We start from the raw sequence: 16,960 nt of genomic DNA, 5'->3' as shown, positions 1-16,960 counted from the left end.
TATGTGGGATCTTCCCGGACCGGGGCATGAACCTGTGTTCCCTGCATCAGCAGGAGGATTCTCAACCACTGCGCCACCAGGGAAGCCCTGCCCATTTTTTTCTTTTTAATTTAAAAATTTTTATTTTTTATTAATTAATTTTTTTTTGGAGTATAGCTGATTTACAATGTTGTGTTTGTTTCTGTTGTACAGCAAAGTGAGTCAGTTATACATACACATATATTCACTCTTTTTTAGATCCTATTCCCATATAGGTCATTACAGAGTACTGAATAGGGTTCCCTGTGCTATTCAGTAGCTTCTCATTAGTTATCTATTCTATATATAGTAGTGTGTATATGTCAATTCCAATCTCCCAATTTATTCCTCCCCTTATTATCCCCCCTGGTAACCACAAGATTTTTTTTTACACCTGTGACTCAACTTCTGTTTTGTAAATAGGTTTGTTTGTACCATTTCTTTAGATTCCACATATAAGCAATATCCTATGATATTTATCTTTCTCTGACTGACTTCACTCAGTATGACAATCTCTAGGTCCATCCAGGTTGCTGCAAATGGCATTATTTCATTCTTTTATATGGCTGAGTAAAATTCCATTGTATATATGTACCACATCTTCTTTATCCATTCCTCTGTTGAGGCATTTCGGTTGCTTCCATGTCCTGGCTTCTGCCCATTTTTAAATCAAGTTGTTTGTTTTTTTGATATCAAGTTGTATGTGTTCTTTGTGTATTTTGGATGTCAACCCCTTATCAGATAAATCTTTTGGAACTATCTTCTCCCATTCAGTAGATGACCTTTTTGCTTTGTTGATAGTTTCCTTAGCTGTGCAAAACTTTTTAGTTTGATGTAGTTCCATTTGTTTATTTTTGCTTTTTGCTTTTGTTTCCCTTGCTTAAGGAGATATATGCAAAAATATTATTAAGACTGAGGTCAAGGAGCATATTGCCTATATTTTCTCCTAGAAATTTTATGGTTTCAGGCCTTACATTTAAGTCTTTAATCCACTTTGAATTTAATTTTGTTCATGGTGTGAGAAAGTAGTTCAGTTTGATTCTTTTGCATGTAGCTCTCCAGTTTTCCCAACCCCATTTATTGAAGAGGCTGTCTTTTCCTCATTGTATATTCTTTTCTCCTTTGTTGTAGATTTATTGTACATATAAGTGTCAGTTCATTTCTCAGTTCTCTATTCTGTTCCATTGATCTATGTGTCTGTTTTTATGACAGTACCATGCTGTTTTGATTATAGTAGCTTTATAGTATAGTTTGAAATTAGGTAGCATGATACTTCTAGCTTTGTTCTTCTTTTTCAAAATTGTTTTGGCTATTCAAGATCTTTTGTGTTTCCATGAAAATTTTAGAATTATTTGTTCTACTTCTTTGAAAAAATACCATTGGTATTTTGATAGGAATTGTATTGAATCTGTAGATTGTTTGGGTAGTATGGTCATTTTAACAATATTAATTCTTCCAATCCATGAGCATGTTATATCTTTCCATCTCTTTGTGTCATCTTAAATTTCTTTCATCAGTGTCCTATAGTTTTCTTAGTACAGAAATACCTTAGTTAAAATGTATTTTATTTATTTTTTTGATGTGATGGTAAATGGGATTGTTTTCCTAATTTATCTTTCTGATAGTTTGTTGCTAGTGTATAGAAATACAAGACTTTTCTTGTATTCTTTTTCATAGTCTTTCTGTATATTAATTTTGTATCCTGAAACTTTACTGGATTCATTGGTGAGTTCTAGTGGTTTGCTTGGATCTCTTTAGAATTTGCTATGTATAGTATAATGTCATCTGCAAACAGTGATAGTTTTACTTCATCCTTTCCAACTTGGATTCCTTTTGATTCTTTTTCTTATCTGATTGCTGTGGCTAGGACTTCCACTAATATGTTGAATAAAAGTGATGAGAATGGCCATCCTTTTCTTGTTCTGACCTTAGAGGAAATGCTTTCAGCCTTTCCTCATTGAGTATGATGTTAGCTGTGGGCTTGTCATATATGGCCTTTATTATGTTGAGGTATGTTCCCTTTATACCCACTTTGTTGAGAGGTTTTATCATAAATGGATGTTAAATTTTGTCAAAAGCCTTTTCCACATCTATTGAGATGATTATATGATTTTTATTCTTGAATTTGTTAATATGGTGTATCACATTGATTGATTTGTGGATATTGAACCATCCTAGCATCCCCAGGTGCTAGGATACAATCACTTGATCACGATTGTTTAATCTTTTTAATGTATTGTTGAATTTGCTAATATTTTGTTGAGACATTTTGTATCTATGTTCATCAGTGATATTAGCCTGTAATTTTCTTTTTTGTGTGTGATATCTTTGTCTGGTTTTGGTATCAGAGTGATGCTGGCCTCATAGAATGAGTTTGGAAGTGCTCCTTCCTCTGCAATGTTTTTTGGAATAGTTGGAGAAAGATAGGTGTTAATTCTCTAAATGTTTTGTAGAATTCACTTGTGAAGCCATCTTGTCCTGGACCTTTGTTTATTGGGAGTTTTTATTTTTTAATTAAAAAAATTTTATTGAAGTATAGTTGATTTACAATGTGTTAATTTCTGGTATACAGCAAAGTGATTCAGTTTTATACATATGTATACAGTTTTATATATATATATATATATGTATATATATATATATATATACATATATTTTTTTTCATAGTCTTCTCCATTATGGTTTATCACAAGATATTGAATATAGTTCCCTGTGTTATACAGTAGAACCTTATTGTTTATCTATTTTACATATAGTAGTTTGTATCTGCTAATCCCAAACTCCTAATTTATCTCCCTCCCCCTTGCTATCCCCTTTGGTAACCATAAGTTTGTTTTCTACATCTGTGAGTCTATTTTTATTTTTTAAATAAGTTCATTTTTTTCATTTTTTTAAGATTCCACATATAAGTGATATCATATGGTATTTGTCTTTCTCTGTCTGACTTACTTCTCTTAGTAGGATAATCTGTAGGTCCATTCATGTTGCTGCAGATGGCATTATTTCTTTTTTTTATGGCTGAGTTATACACACACACACACACACACACACACACATATACCACATCCTCTTTACCTATTCATCTGTCAATAGACATTTAGGTGCTTCCATATCTTGGCTATTGTAAATAGTGATAACTATGAACATTGGGGTGTATGTATTTTTTCAAATTAAAGTTTTCTCCAGATATATTCCCATGAGTGGAATTGCTGGATCATAGGGTAACTCTATTTTTAGTTTTTTAAAGACCAGCCATAGTGTTTTCCATAGTGGCTGCAACAATTTACATTCCTACCAACAGTGTAGGAGGGTTCCCTTTTCTCCACATCCTCTCCAGTATTTATTATTTGTAGACTTTTTAATGATGGCCATTCTGATTGGTGTGAGGTGATACCTCATTGTAGTTTTGATTTGCATTTCTCTAATAATTAGTGATGTTGAGCATCTTTGGCCATCTGTATGTCTTCTTTGGAGAAATGTCTATTTAGGTCTTCTGACTATTTTTTGATTGGGCTGGTTTTTTTTTGTTATTGAGTTATATGAGCTGTTTGTGTATTTTGGAAATTAAGCCCTTATTGGTTACATTATTTGCAAATATTTTCTCCCAGTTCATAGGTTGTCTTTTTGTTTTGTTTATGGTTTCCTTTGCTGTGCAAAACCTTATAAATTTGATTAGGTCCCATTTATTTATTTTTGCTTTTATTTCTATTACCTTGGGAGATGTTGGGAATTTTTTGATTACTGATTCAACTTCATTATGGAAATTGGTCTGTTTATATTTTCTATTTCTTCCTGGTTCAGTCTTGGGAGATCGTACATTTCTAGTAAATTTGTCTAATTCTTCTTGGTTGTTAATTTTATTGGCATATAATTGTTCATAGTAATATCTTATGATCCTTTGTATTTCTGAGGTGTTGGTTGTAACTTTTCCTTTTTCATTTCTGATTTTATTGATTTGGGTTCTCTCTCTTTTTTTCTTGATGAGTGTGGCTAAAGGTTTATCAATTTTGTTTATCTTTTGAAAGAAACAGATCTTAGTTTCATTGATCTCTTCTGTTGGTTTTTAAATTTTTTTTAGTCTATATTTCATTTATGTCTGCTCTGATCTTTATTATTTCTTTCCTTATACTAACTTTGGGTTTTGGTTGTTCTCTTTTTTCAGTTCCTTAGGTGTAAGGTTAGATTGTTTATTTGAGATTCTTCTTGTTTCCTGAGGTAGGCTTGTATCACTAAAAACTTCCCCCTTAGAACTGCTTTTGTTGTGTCCCATAGATTATGCATCATTCTGTTTTCGCTTTCATTTGTCTCCAGGCAGTTTTTGATTTCTTCAGTGACCCACTGGTTTTTTAGTGGCATATTGTTTAGCCTCCACGTGTTTGTGTTTTTTGCAGTTTTTTCTTGTTGATTACTAGTCTTATAGTGTTGTGGTTGGAAAATATGCTTACTATGACTGCAGTCTTCTTAAATTTCCTGAGACTTGTTTTGTGGCCTAGCATGTAATCTATCCTGAAGAATGTTCCATGTACAGTTGAAAAGAATGTGTATTTTGCTGCTTTGGAAGGGAATGTTCTATATATACCTATTAAGTTCATCGGTCCTACTGTGTCATTTAAGGCCTGTGTTTCCTTACTGATTTTCTGTCTGGATGGCCTGTCCATTGATGTAAGTGTGTTGTTAAGTTCCCCTACTATTATTGTGTTACTGTCAATTTCTGCCTTTATGTCTGTTAATATTTTTGTATGTATGTGCTCCTATGTAAGGTGCACATATATTTACAATAGTTATATCTTCTTCTTGGATTGATCCCTTGATTATTATATAATGTCTTACTTTTTCTCTTATTACAGTCTGTTTTAAAGTGTATTTTTCCTTTTTTGTTTAAATTGGGGTATAGTTGTTTTACAATGTTGTGTATTTTTTTCTGATGTATGTTTTGTACCCTGGCTTTCTTTTGATTTCCATTTGCATGGAATATCTTTTTCCATTCCCTCACTTTCAGTCTATATGTGTCTTTAATTAATTAATTTATTTATCTCCACTGCGTGGCTTGTAGGATCCTATTTCCCCAACCAGGGATTGAACCTAGGCCTGTGGCAGTGAAAGAGCTGAGTCCTAACCACTGGCTCACCAAGAAATTCCGTGTATGTGTCTTTAGATCTGAAGTGAGTCTCTTGTAGGCAGCATATATACTGGGCTTGTTTTTATATCCATTCAGCCACTCTATGTGTTTTGATTGGAGTATTTAATCCATTTATATTTAAAGTAATTATTGATATGTATGTTCTTTTTGCCATTTTGTTAATTGTAACTGAGTTGTTTTTGTAGTTCTTTTTTGTTCCTTCCTACTTCTTTTTCTTGCTTTCCTTGTGATTTGATGACTATCTTTAGTGTTATATTTTGATTCCTTTTTCTTTTGTGTGAACATATCTATTATAGGTTTTTGGTTTGTGGTTACCATGAGGTTTATATATAGCAATCTCTCTATATATCCATGATTGTTTTAAATTAATGATCTATTAAGTTTGAACACATTTTAACAATCCTGTATTTTTACTCCCCGCCCTTCATATTTACTTTTTTTGACATTATAGTTTGCATCTTTTTGTTCTGTTTATTCCCTTAACTGATTATTGTGGATATAGATGATTTTACTACTTTTGTTCTTTAACCTTCCTCCTAGCTTTATATTTGGTTTATTTACTACCTTTACTGCATGTTTGACTTTACTGATGAGATTTTTTCCTTTTGTACTTTTCATATTTCTATTTGTGGCCTTTTCTTTTCTGCCTAGGGAAGAAGTCCCTTTAACATTTCTTGTAAAGCTGGTTTCATGGTGCTGAACTCTTAACTTTTGCTTGTCTGTAAAACCTTTTTTCTCACTTTCAAATCTGAATGAAAACCTTGCCAGGTAGAGTATTCTTCATTGTAGGTTTTTCCCTTTCTTCACTTTCAATGCACTGTGCCACTCTTCTGGCCTGCAGAGTTTCTGCTGAAAAGTCAGCTGTTAGTCCTTTGGGAGTCCCCTTCTATGTAACTGTTGCTTTTCCTTTGTGGCTTTTAATATTCTCTCTTTATTTTTACTATTTTAATTACCATGTATCTTGGTGTGGTCCTCTTTGTGTTCATCATGTTTGGGACTCTCTGTGCTTCCTGGACATGGATATCTCTTTCCTTTCCCAGGTCAGGGAAGTTTTCAGCTCTTATGTCTTCAAATATCTTCTCTGTTCCCTTCTCTTTCTCTTCTCCTGCTGTGACCCTTGTGATGCTAATGTTAGTATTCTTGATGTCACAGAGGTCTCTTAAACTGTTCTCATTTTTAAAAATTCTATTTCTTTTTTCTGTTCAGCTTCAGTAATTTCCAGTACTATGTCATCCAGTTTGCTGATACATTTTTCTGTATCATCTAATCTACTGATTCCTTCTACCGTATTTTTATTACAGTCATTGTATTCTTTAGCGCTGTTTGGTTCTTTATATTTTCTAACTCTTTTTAAAAAAACCTCTAACTTCTCACTCTGTTCGTCTTACACCATTCTTCTCCTGAGTTCTTTGAGCATCTTTCTGATCATTACCTTGAACTCTTTATCAGATAGATTGCTTATCTCCACTTCACTTAGTTCTTTTTCTGGGGTTTTATCTTGTTCCTTCATTTGGAACATATTCCTCTGTTGCCTTATTGTGCCTAATTTACTGTTTTTATTTCTATGTATCTGGTAGGATGGTTACATTTCCCGATCTTGGAGAAGTGGTCTTTTGTGGGAGATGTCCTATGTATCCCAGAAGTGTACTCTCCTCTGGTCAACAGAGCTATATGCTCTAGGAGTGCCCCCATGTGGACTGTGCAGGCTCTTCTGTCATGGCGGGCTGATTATTGTGGGTGGTCTGGTAGGCTAGGTTGGCCTCTAGTTCTGTCTTTTGCAGAGGCTACTGGCCACTGGCGGGTGGGATTGGGTCTTTAGGTGGCTGGCTGTGGAGACCCAGGGGGTCCTGGGGCTAGTGCTGGCTCACTGGTGTGTGGGTCAGACTTCAGGGTGGCTGGTTACAGGGCTTGGGATCCCGAATCTAGTGTTGGCCTACTAGAGGGTGGGGCTGGTTCCTCACATGGCTGGCTGCTGAGTCTGTGGTGTCCCAAAGCTGGTGTCAACCCTCTGGTGAGTAGAGCCTGATCCCAGGGCAGCTGTGAGGCCCAAGGTGTCTCAGCACTCGTGTTAGTCTGCTGATAGGTGGGCTAGGTCCTGACATGTCAGGCTGTGGGACTATCATGTTCTTGGAACTGGTGTTTCTCTGCTGGTAGGTAAGACTGAGTTCTAGGACTAGTGACATCCCACTGGTGGGCAGAACCAGGTCTTGGGGTCTTTGGCTGTAGGGCCCATGGGTCCTGGAACTGGTGTTGGCTTGCTGGTGTTCAGGGCTGGGGCCCAGGGTGTCCTGGAGATAGTGAAAGCCCCCTGGTGAGCAGAGCCTGGTCCCAGTGTCTCTGACTGCAAGGCCCTGGGTGTCCTGGAGTTGGTGTTAGCCTGCTGGTGGGCAGGTTTGGACCTGAAATCTGGCTGTGGGGCCTTGGAGGTCCTGGGGCCAGTGCCGGTACCCTCGTGGTTGGGCTTTTGCCCTGGTTCCCAGAGTGTGTGAGATTTTGTGTGTGCCCTTTAAAAGTGGAGTTTCTATATCCTAATGCCCTCTGGCTCTACTGAAAATAAGCCTACTGACTTTCAAAGCCAAACATTCTGGGGCCTCTTCTTACTGGAGCAGGACCCTCAGGCTGGGGAGCCCAATGTGGGGCTCAGACCCCTCGTTCCTTGAGGAAAACCTCTGCAATTGTAATTATCTTCCCATTTGTGGGTCACCTGCCTGGGGGAATAGGTCTTGACTATACCACATTCCACTCCTCTTACTCATCTCTTTGTGGTTCCTTCTTTATATCTTTAGTTGTAGGAGACCTTTTCTGCTAGACTTCAGGTCTCTCTCATCAGTAATTGTTCTGCAAATAGTTGTAATTTTGGTGTTCCTCTGAGAGGAGGGGAGCTCAGCATCTTCCTGCTCCACCATCTTAGCCACTCTCCTGTTCATTCACTCTTTTATGCATTCAGGTATTTGCTTAGTGCCTACTATGCCTCAGGCATTGTGCCAGGTGATGGAAAGCATTTCTGATTCTTTTCCTGGAATCTCATTTTAGTAGAGTCTTGCTGGAAAGAATATGAAGACACTGGGAAATCAAGAACCAGACAGAGAAAGTGCTCACTAAGAGAAAGAAGAAAGGGAGGGTGTTACTATGTACAGAGTTCTCTTAATTTAGAAATACCTCACGACTGTTCTGACAAGTGACTGCTTTGACTGTTCTGACGTTCCTGAGAAAACCCTGTTTGCTGAGAAAATGTCATAAGACATTTAAACTTTAACAACTACTTAAAAGATTTGCGACTTAACTTCAGTCATCAGACTTACATTTTTAAAGATGATGAATATAAATTGAGATGTTTTCTTGCAACTTCCTTGCTCTTCTTTTCTCCCAGACACTTATGTTTTTGTCTATTAAAGGCAAGCATTCTGAGCCTGATCCCGTCATGGGCCTTCTACAGCAGCATGTTTCAGAAGATGCTCCTGACTCGCTACATGGACTACCTCAAGCAGAATGCCAACATCAGATAGTCCTGGTGGGCTGATGTGCCACCCAGCATTGCTTTCTTCACCAAGTTCTGCGTTAGCCACAGAGGACCCAGGAACAGACCAGTACCTGTCCCCTCCCTGAAGCTGGAGGGCCCATGTCACAGATCCAGTACTTAAAATTCAACTTTGTTTTGCAATTTTACTCAAGTCTGGAGATCTTTGGGAGAGCTGTGATGTAAAAACATGTGTTGTGCAATGGGGTTTTAATAGTTAGAGAAGGTGAAGGTGTCTATAGGTAAAACTGGAAAATTTTCTATATGGGATTATAATATAATGTAGTGAGAAGAAAGCCTCTGATTCTTTGAATATTGGGAACAATTATACCTAGTAATCTACTTTTATAGCTATATTAAAGAATGTCTGAAATTACTAAACTTTATCAAGACTGCTGTAGTCCTAGAGCACTCACTGGTTCTCAAACTGGCTTCCTCAGAGACCCAGGAAACTGTCTAGGAGAAGGGTGGGGGCAACAGCTACATCAGGACAGTTTCTGGGGACCCCTCATTTCAACTAATGCAGCACCAGATTTATCTATTTCAATTTTATTTGGGGTTCTATGGAAGACTGTGTTTATAAAAATAAAAACAGAAAATATGTTGCTAAAAGTAGTTTAAAAAACCATTGCTCTAATACAGGAGTTGGTATCTGTAGAAATGAGTATTTACAGATCTCCAGCCCTTGGGTTACTGGACTGAGGGATTTAATTGTTAATGCATATGAGATGGTGTGTTAGGGAACTACTATCCTTCAACTCTTGAGGGAGTTGGGGGAGGATCATGCCAGCTGGTGACCCTGCATTGTTGGCATTGGTCAAGAGTGCTTCCCCAAGACATCATCATGTTCTAGGCACTGCCAATGTTTGGTGGCACTTATCTTTTCTGAGAATGTCATTTGCATTTATGGCGTGAGCAAAGATTATGTGCTGCTGCTCCAGTTTTAAAAGGATTCTGGGAGATTTGGTTGGAATTTATGGGATATTTTGATGTTCTGAAGGAAAGCAGAGGATAGAACATTTAAAACCTTGGTAAGCTTAGAAAATGGACTATAATATCATAGCTCTTATTAGACCTTCTCTGAGGAAAAGACTGGGAAAATTTATCCATTTTAAAGTATAGTTATCTACTTATATTTTCTCAGTTATGGGTAACAATAACAACTATAATACAGGATGCTTTTATGTACTGATTATTAACCTGGTGTCTTTCAGTCCTAAGCTCCACCTTTTATACTCTGATCTATGGTGATGGTCTGGGGAAGCTTCAGACTCGAGTCTTAAGACACTCACACCAGCTGGCTTTGGGTTAGATTCTGCCTAGGGGAGGCAAATTTGGGAGAGTAAAAGGAGGTAGAAGGGGCTAGGGAAATTTCTTCATGTTTGTACTTCTGTTGCCATCACTCTGCAGAAAGAACAGCTTTAGCGAGACTTAGCACCAATCAAGAGGCAGCCTGTTAGGATCTGAGCACCAGCCCCACAAAGCCCTCTTTAGGTATCTGAGCATTAACTGTGCAGGGGTCCCCCTCTAAGCATCCAGTTCCCAGAAACACCACCTCTTCCTTTTTGTTCCACCAGCCCTGCAGTTACTGATATCTGAGTTACTTAGTATCCTCTTTTTGCTCTTTCAGCCTTTCAACTTTGGTGTTACCAATTCCCTCTCAAATTCCCTCTGTTTGAAATACTCAGTGTGCTTTTGTTTTGTTTTTGTTTTTTGTGACTGGACGTAACTGAGCCTGGACCTGACATAATCTGTCACATTGATTATCTTGCTCGATCTCTGAAGCAGGCTGGATGGGTGGAATCTCTTTTTTACAATGAAGAATCAAAAACTCCTTATCAGTCAGTATCCCAAGAGGAAACAAAAGGCATGCTTGAGCAATTTGAGGAATTAATTGCAAATGTGTGGGAAGGGTGTAGGTAAGTCATCAGAGCTAGTGATAGAGGGGCGCTTTTACTACCCCAAGGCCTGAAGGGGCTGGGAAAGGACCAAATACTAGGAGAGAGAGAGAGAGAAAGGGAACTGTGTAAGAAGCACTGCCTCAGAGGAACTGCAACCTTTGGCTGAGAGATGCTGCCAGGCGGTGGCCACTCCATAGAGGCAGAGGGGAATTGTGATACTGTGGTTTAGAATGAGAAATATATATTTCATTTTCATTCCCATTCTTTGGAATTTCCTAAGTGATAAGAGCAACAAATGTGTCAATTATTATTCATAATGAGCCCCTTGCAACTGCACTTGAGTTTAAGTTAATGAGGTGGCTTTTAGAAAGCCCCTAAAGATGACAGTTGGTTGCCAGGGGAACCAATCATGTGATTAGAGTTGGAACTTTTAGCCCCACTCTTCAACCTTCGGGGAGGGAAGAAGGGTGGAGATTGAGTTCAATCACCAATGGCCAATGATTTAATCAATCATGCCTATGTCATGAAGCCTCCATAAAATATGAACTATAACTATGGGGTTTAGAGAACTTCTGGGTTAGTGAACATGTGGAGGTGCTGGGAAGGTGTGCCCACAGAGGGCATGGAAGCTCTACACCCCTTCCCACATACTTTAACCTATGCAGCTCTTTCCTCTGGCTGTTCCTGTGTTGTATTCCTTTATACATAAACTGGAAATCTAGTAAGTAAACTGGTTTCCTCAGTTCTGTGAGCCATTCTAGCAAATGATCAAACCTGAGGAGGGGTTGTGGGAACTTCTGATTTACAGCCAGTTGGTTAGAAGCCCAGATAACAGCCTGGACTTGCAATTGACATATGAAGTGGGAGCAGTCTTGAGGGACTGAGCCCTTAACCTGTGGGATCTGATGCTATCTTCAGGTAGATAGTGTCAAAATTGAATTGAATTGTAGGACATCCAGCGGGTGTCCACGAATTGCTTGCTGTGGGAAAATCTCCCTGCACAGTTGGTGATCAGAATTACTTGAGAGTAGAGAGAGGGTTGAGTGGAAAAACAGGGGTGTTTTACCTTTACTGGAATGATACCCAAACTTCATTCTCCTGCTGTCTTCTGGGCCTCCTGCTGGTACCTCCCATTGGTCACATCCAACTGGAAGCTCACTGATGTAAATGATAAGGTTAATCTCCTGAGATACCAAGTTTGGGGTGGGGAGGGGGAAGGGTAGAGGCTGGATCTGGAGAAAAGGGATGCAACATAAGCCCCACATATTAGGTGATTTGTCCAAGTCATACCATTAATAGTTGGTAGCACCTGGATTGGGACACTGGGTTTCTTTCTTACAACACTTCACTCTATGTTTCAAAAGGGGTAAAACTTTAAGCAAAAAGAGTAAGTATCTCATTGTGGAATTTATGATATCAGCAAAGTGGGGGTTATTTTACAGACATTAAAGGCTAATCTACTTAAATGTGAGACAATCATGCTTGCTTGCTGTACCAGTTATTATTGCTGTGTACTAAGTGATGCCCAACTTAGTAGCATAAAATGACAACAATTTTCTTGTGCTTACAGATTTTGTGGGTCAGAAAGGGCACAGTGGGAAGGTTTGTTTTGTTCCATGATATCTGGGGGCTCAGCTGGGAAGACTCAATGACTGGAAATGATTCAGCTTCCGGAGCTAGAATCATCTGAAGGGTTGCTTAGTTACATGTCTGGCAATTGATGGGAGTTGCTGCCTGGGACCCCAGATGGGGCTGCAAGATGGAAACCTACACATGGCTTCTCTAAATGCAGCTTGGTTTTCCTCACAGCATGGTGGCTGGGTTCCAAGAATGAGCATCCCAAAGAAAACTAGGAGGAAGCCATACTGTTTATATGACTTAACCTTGGAAGTCACATGGCATCATTTGAAAGCCCTCCCAGATTCAATGGGAGGGAACACAAACCCCACCTCTTGATGGGAGAAGTATCACATGTAATAGGAAATATTGTTGTGACCATCTCTGGAAAATACAACGAGCCACACTAATTAATCTTGTTTGTCCTGGCCTATATCAATTATGGAGAGTTACTTGGCATTTCAACTATTGATGGAGCAACTTATAAAAGTGTAGATATTGTGTTTCAAAACCTTTACTTCAATCCCTGGTAAATTTGCCTTTGGGAAAGAACTACTACAACCAGCAGCTTAGGTGAGAAAAGGAATGCAGTTCAGCTAATAAAACCTGGGGCAGATGTTAGAGATAAATTTTTAGTTGTGTGATATAGGGGTCTTTCCAATGTATTAATCCTGGGTAGATTTGAATGATTGATTATCTAACAAGCTTTTTGAGGGTCTTTAAGAGAGCATTTCCTCATAGGAAAAGCCCTAAGATGTTGGACTAGGTGAAATGAGGGTAGAAAAATTCTATATTTTAAGATCTTTATTCCCATCACCACTAGCACTAGATAATAACTAACATTTGTTGAGTACTAATAATGTGTCAGGGACTATGTAAATCCTTCCTATATAATAACTTAGAAAGTAGGTAGGAAATCATATTATTATTACCTTCATTTTACAGATAAGGAAACTGAGGCACAGAAAAGTTGAGTAATTCATACCGATTCACCTGACCAGTGAGTGACAGAGCTGGGATATGAACGTGCATCCTCTTCCAGCATCTGTAGGCTAAAGCACTATAGTATAGCCCTAACTGTCTGGATAAGGTTCTTTAATTGGGAGAAATGGCAAGGGGTGAACACTATTGCCCCCAACTTTGTATTTTTCACTTTCACAAGTCCTGGAGAGAGGGGAGGAATTGGGCTTTGCAATTCCAGGCCCACGTGTCTCGATTTCAACACTGACCATTTTCCAAATTTACCATCATCTGGGAATCATTTGGGAACAGTGAAGCTTGCCAAACTTCACAGAACTTTTGTTTCCGCTGAGGAGTACTGAGCTCTTGTTTCTTGCCTGATTCTCTTCTTTTTGTTTGGAGGTCTTGGGAGCCTGAGGAACAGCATCAGCAGCTGGTCATTCTTCCAGCCTTCCATCTGTATTACCTCCCTGGATGCCAAAGGCGGAAGAATCCCTCTGACAACACTTGGAGCAGGAAAATGAGGTGATTATGGGCTGCTGCTCCGAAAAATTTGGGAGCTGTTGCTGGGGCAGTTCCCTGAGGCATCATCCATTTCTTGTTCTTGTGGGATGGGAACCAGAACGCCCCACTTCAAAAAGACTTTTTTAGCCAGAGCTTGCCAGAGAAAGCTGAAGACGGTCATCCCAAGGTCAGCATGATTTTAATCATGTTTGTCTGCTTCCGATGCCAAAAAATTGATTATTCTCATTGTAGTTTATCCACTGTGCTTAGGACGCAGTCTGTTTTAACTTGTGACTGCCCTCTAATGGTCTAGGACAGAGATTGTTGGGGTTTTTTTTTTTATAATCCTATAGGAGTTTTAGAACAGAATTCAATTTGGGGAAAGAAATCTCTCAAATTATTTTTAGTTCTTTTTTTTTTTTTAATTAAGGTATACTTGACATATAACATAATATTAGTTTCAAGTGTACAACATAATTCGATACATGTATATAAAATGATCAGCACAATAAGTTTAGTTAACATCCATCATCACACATGTTTACGAAAATTTTTTCTTGTGATGAGAACTTTTAAGATCTACTCTCTTAACCCCTTTCAAATATACAACACAGTATTGTTACCTTTAGTCACCATGCTGCACATTATATCACCAGGACTTGCTTATTTCATAACCTTTTGACCACCCTCAACCCCACACCCCACACCATGCCTCTGCTAACCATCAATCTGCTCTCTGTATCTATTAATTTGGGTTTTAAAAAAAGATTCCACATATACAGGAGATCATACTGTATTTGTCTTTTCTGTCTGACTTGTTTGTCTTAGCATAATGCCCTCAAGGTCCAGCCTTCAATTCTTTTTTTTGAGCTACTTTTGTGAGTGTGTGTGTTTGTGTATCTGTGTACAGCATCATCAAGACAGAAAGAGGAGGAGAGAAGAGGAGAGGAACTGTTTCAGTTTCACACACTCTGACAAGATGGCCGACAATGGGCCAAGGCACTTAGCCTCTTCAGTAAAATTACCTCAGCAGTAAAGTTAGAAGATTTTATCACATGATGTATAATTTTCAATTCAGCTCTTATAGACTATGCATCTCAAGTAAGTTTTGCAAATAAACTTTCTTTCTCAATCCTTAAAAAGTAATTTTCCTGATTATACACACATTCTGTGTGTGTGTCTAAGTGCAGATTTTATATTCTGCCTCTTGCCTTAAGATTATAGCATGAGATTTCTTTGTGTTAATCAGTATTCAGAAAATGATTTACAATGGTTACTTAAATGACTCAACATCATTTATTTTACCATCTTTTTTTTTTGCTTTGCATTTAGGTATTTTCATATTTTTAAAATCTTATAAATAACTTACACCAATATACATACTTTATATGCATCTTTTTTACAGTTGTTGATGTTGATGTTTTGAGTATTTTTATAATGGCTTTACTAATTCACATACTATACAATTCACCCATTTAAAGCGTACACTTTGTTTTTAGTATATTCAAAAAGTTGTGCAGCCATTGGCACAATTAATTTTAGAACAATTTTTTTACATTTCATCACCCCACATAGGAATGCCATGCCCATCAGCAGTCACTCCCCATTCCACATGCCCCCTCCCCAGCCCCACGCAACCACTAATCTACATTCTGTCTCTATGGATTTGCCTATTTTGGACTTTTAGTATAACTGGAGTCATATAATATGTGGGTTTTTTAAATTGGCTTCTTTCACTTAGCATAATAATGTTTTCAAGGTTTATCCATGTTGTAGCAGATATCAGTACTTCATTACTTTTTATTGCTGAATAATATTCTATTGTATGAATAATATCACATTTTGTCAGTTGATCAGCTGATGGACATTTAGGTTATTTCTACTTTTTAGCTATTATAAATAATGCTACTATGAACATTTGCATACAAATTTTTGTGTGGACATATATTTTCATTTCTCTTGGGTATATACCTAGGAGTGGAATTGCTGGGTGGTGTGGTAACTCTATGTTTGACCTTTTGAGGAACTGCCACACTGTTTTCCAAAGTGGTGATACCATTTTTACATTACCACCAGCAGTGTATGAAGGTTCCAATTCCTCTACATCCTCACCAGCACTTGTTATTGTTTATCTTTTAAATTATAGCCATCCTAGTGGATATGAAGTGATACCTCACTGTGGTTTTGATTTTCGTTTCCTTGGTGGCTAATGATGTTGAGAATCTTTTTAAGTCCTTATTGATCATTCATTTTCTTAAGAGAAATATATACTCAGATTGTTTGCCCATTTTTTTTTTACAATTTAACATCTTTATTGGAGTATAATTGCGTTACAATGGTGTGTTACTTTCTGCTTTATAACAAAGTGAATCAGTTATACATATACATATATCCCCATATCTCTTCCCTCTTGCGTCTCCCTCCTTCCCACCCTCCCTATCCGATGCCTCTATGTGGTCACAAAGCACCGAGCTGATCTCCCTGTGCCACGTGGCTGCTTCCCACTAGCTATCTATTTTACGTTTGGTAGTGTATATATGTCCATGCCACTCTCTCACTTTGTCACAGCTTACCCTTCCCCCTCCCCATATCCTCAAGTCCATTCTCTAGTAGGTCTGTGTCTTTATTCCCATCTTACCCCTAGGTTCTCCATGACCTTTTTTTTTTTTTCTTAGATTCCGTATATATGTGTTAGCATACGGATTTGTTTTTCTCTTTCTGACTTACTTCGCTCTGTATGACAGACTCTAGTTCCATCCACATCACTACTATAAATAACTCAAATTTCATTTCTTTTTATGGCTGAGTAATATTCCATTGTATATATGTGCCACGTCTTCTTTATCCATTCATCTGTTGATGGACACCTAGGTTGCTTCCATCTCCTGGCTATGGTAAATAGACCTGCAATGAGCATTGTGGTACATGACTCTTTTTGAATTATGGTATTCTCAGGGTACAGGCCCACTAGTGGGATTGCTGGGTCTTATGGTAGTTCTATTTTTAGTTTTTTAAGGAACCTCCATACTCTTTTCCATAGTGGATGTATCAATTTACATTCCCACCAACAGTGCAAGAGGGTTCCCTTTTCTCCACACCCTCTCCAGCATTTATTATTTGTAGACTTTTTGATGATGGCCATTCTAACTGGTGTGAGATGATATTGCACTGTAGTTTTGACTTGCATTTCTCTAATTATTAATGATGTTGAGCATTCTTTCATGTGTTTGTTGGCAATCTGTATATCTTCTTTGGAGAAATGTCTATTTAGGTCTTCTGCCCATTTTTGGATTGGGTTGTTTG

General features: G+C 38.0%; 1 protein-coding gene across 1 annotated transcript in view; it reads left to right on the top strand.

The window, feature by feature from the left end:
- Positions 1–9,303, top strand: part of HSD17B3 (hydroxysteroid 17-beta dehydrogenase 3) — a 47,517-nt gene extending 38,214 nt beyond the window's left edge. The window contains exon 11 of the mRNA XM_007123869.2: positions 8,554–9,303. Within this exon, the coding sequence (XP_007123931.2) occupies positions 8,554–8,664 (111 nt within the window). The 3' untranslated portion in view covers positions 8,665–9,303. The remainder of the gene's footprint in view (positions 1–8,553) is intronic.
- Positions 9,304–16,960: the final 7,657 nt, after the last annotated feature.

Source organism: Physeter macrocephalus, chromosome 9 (genome assembly GCF_002837175.3).
Source record: "Physeter macrocephalus isolate SW-GA chromosome 9, ASM283717v5, whole genome shotgun sequence".
Taxonomy (NCBI): domain Eukaryota; kingdom Metazoa; phylum Chordata; class Mammalia; order Artiodactyla; family Physeteridae; genus Physeter; species Physeter macrocephalus.
This window is presented reverse-complemented; position numbering and strand designations above follow the sequence as displayed.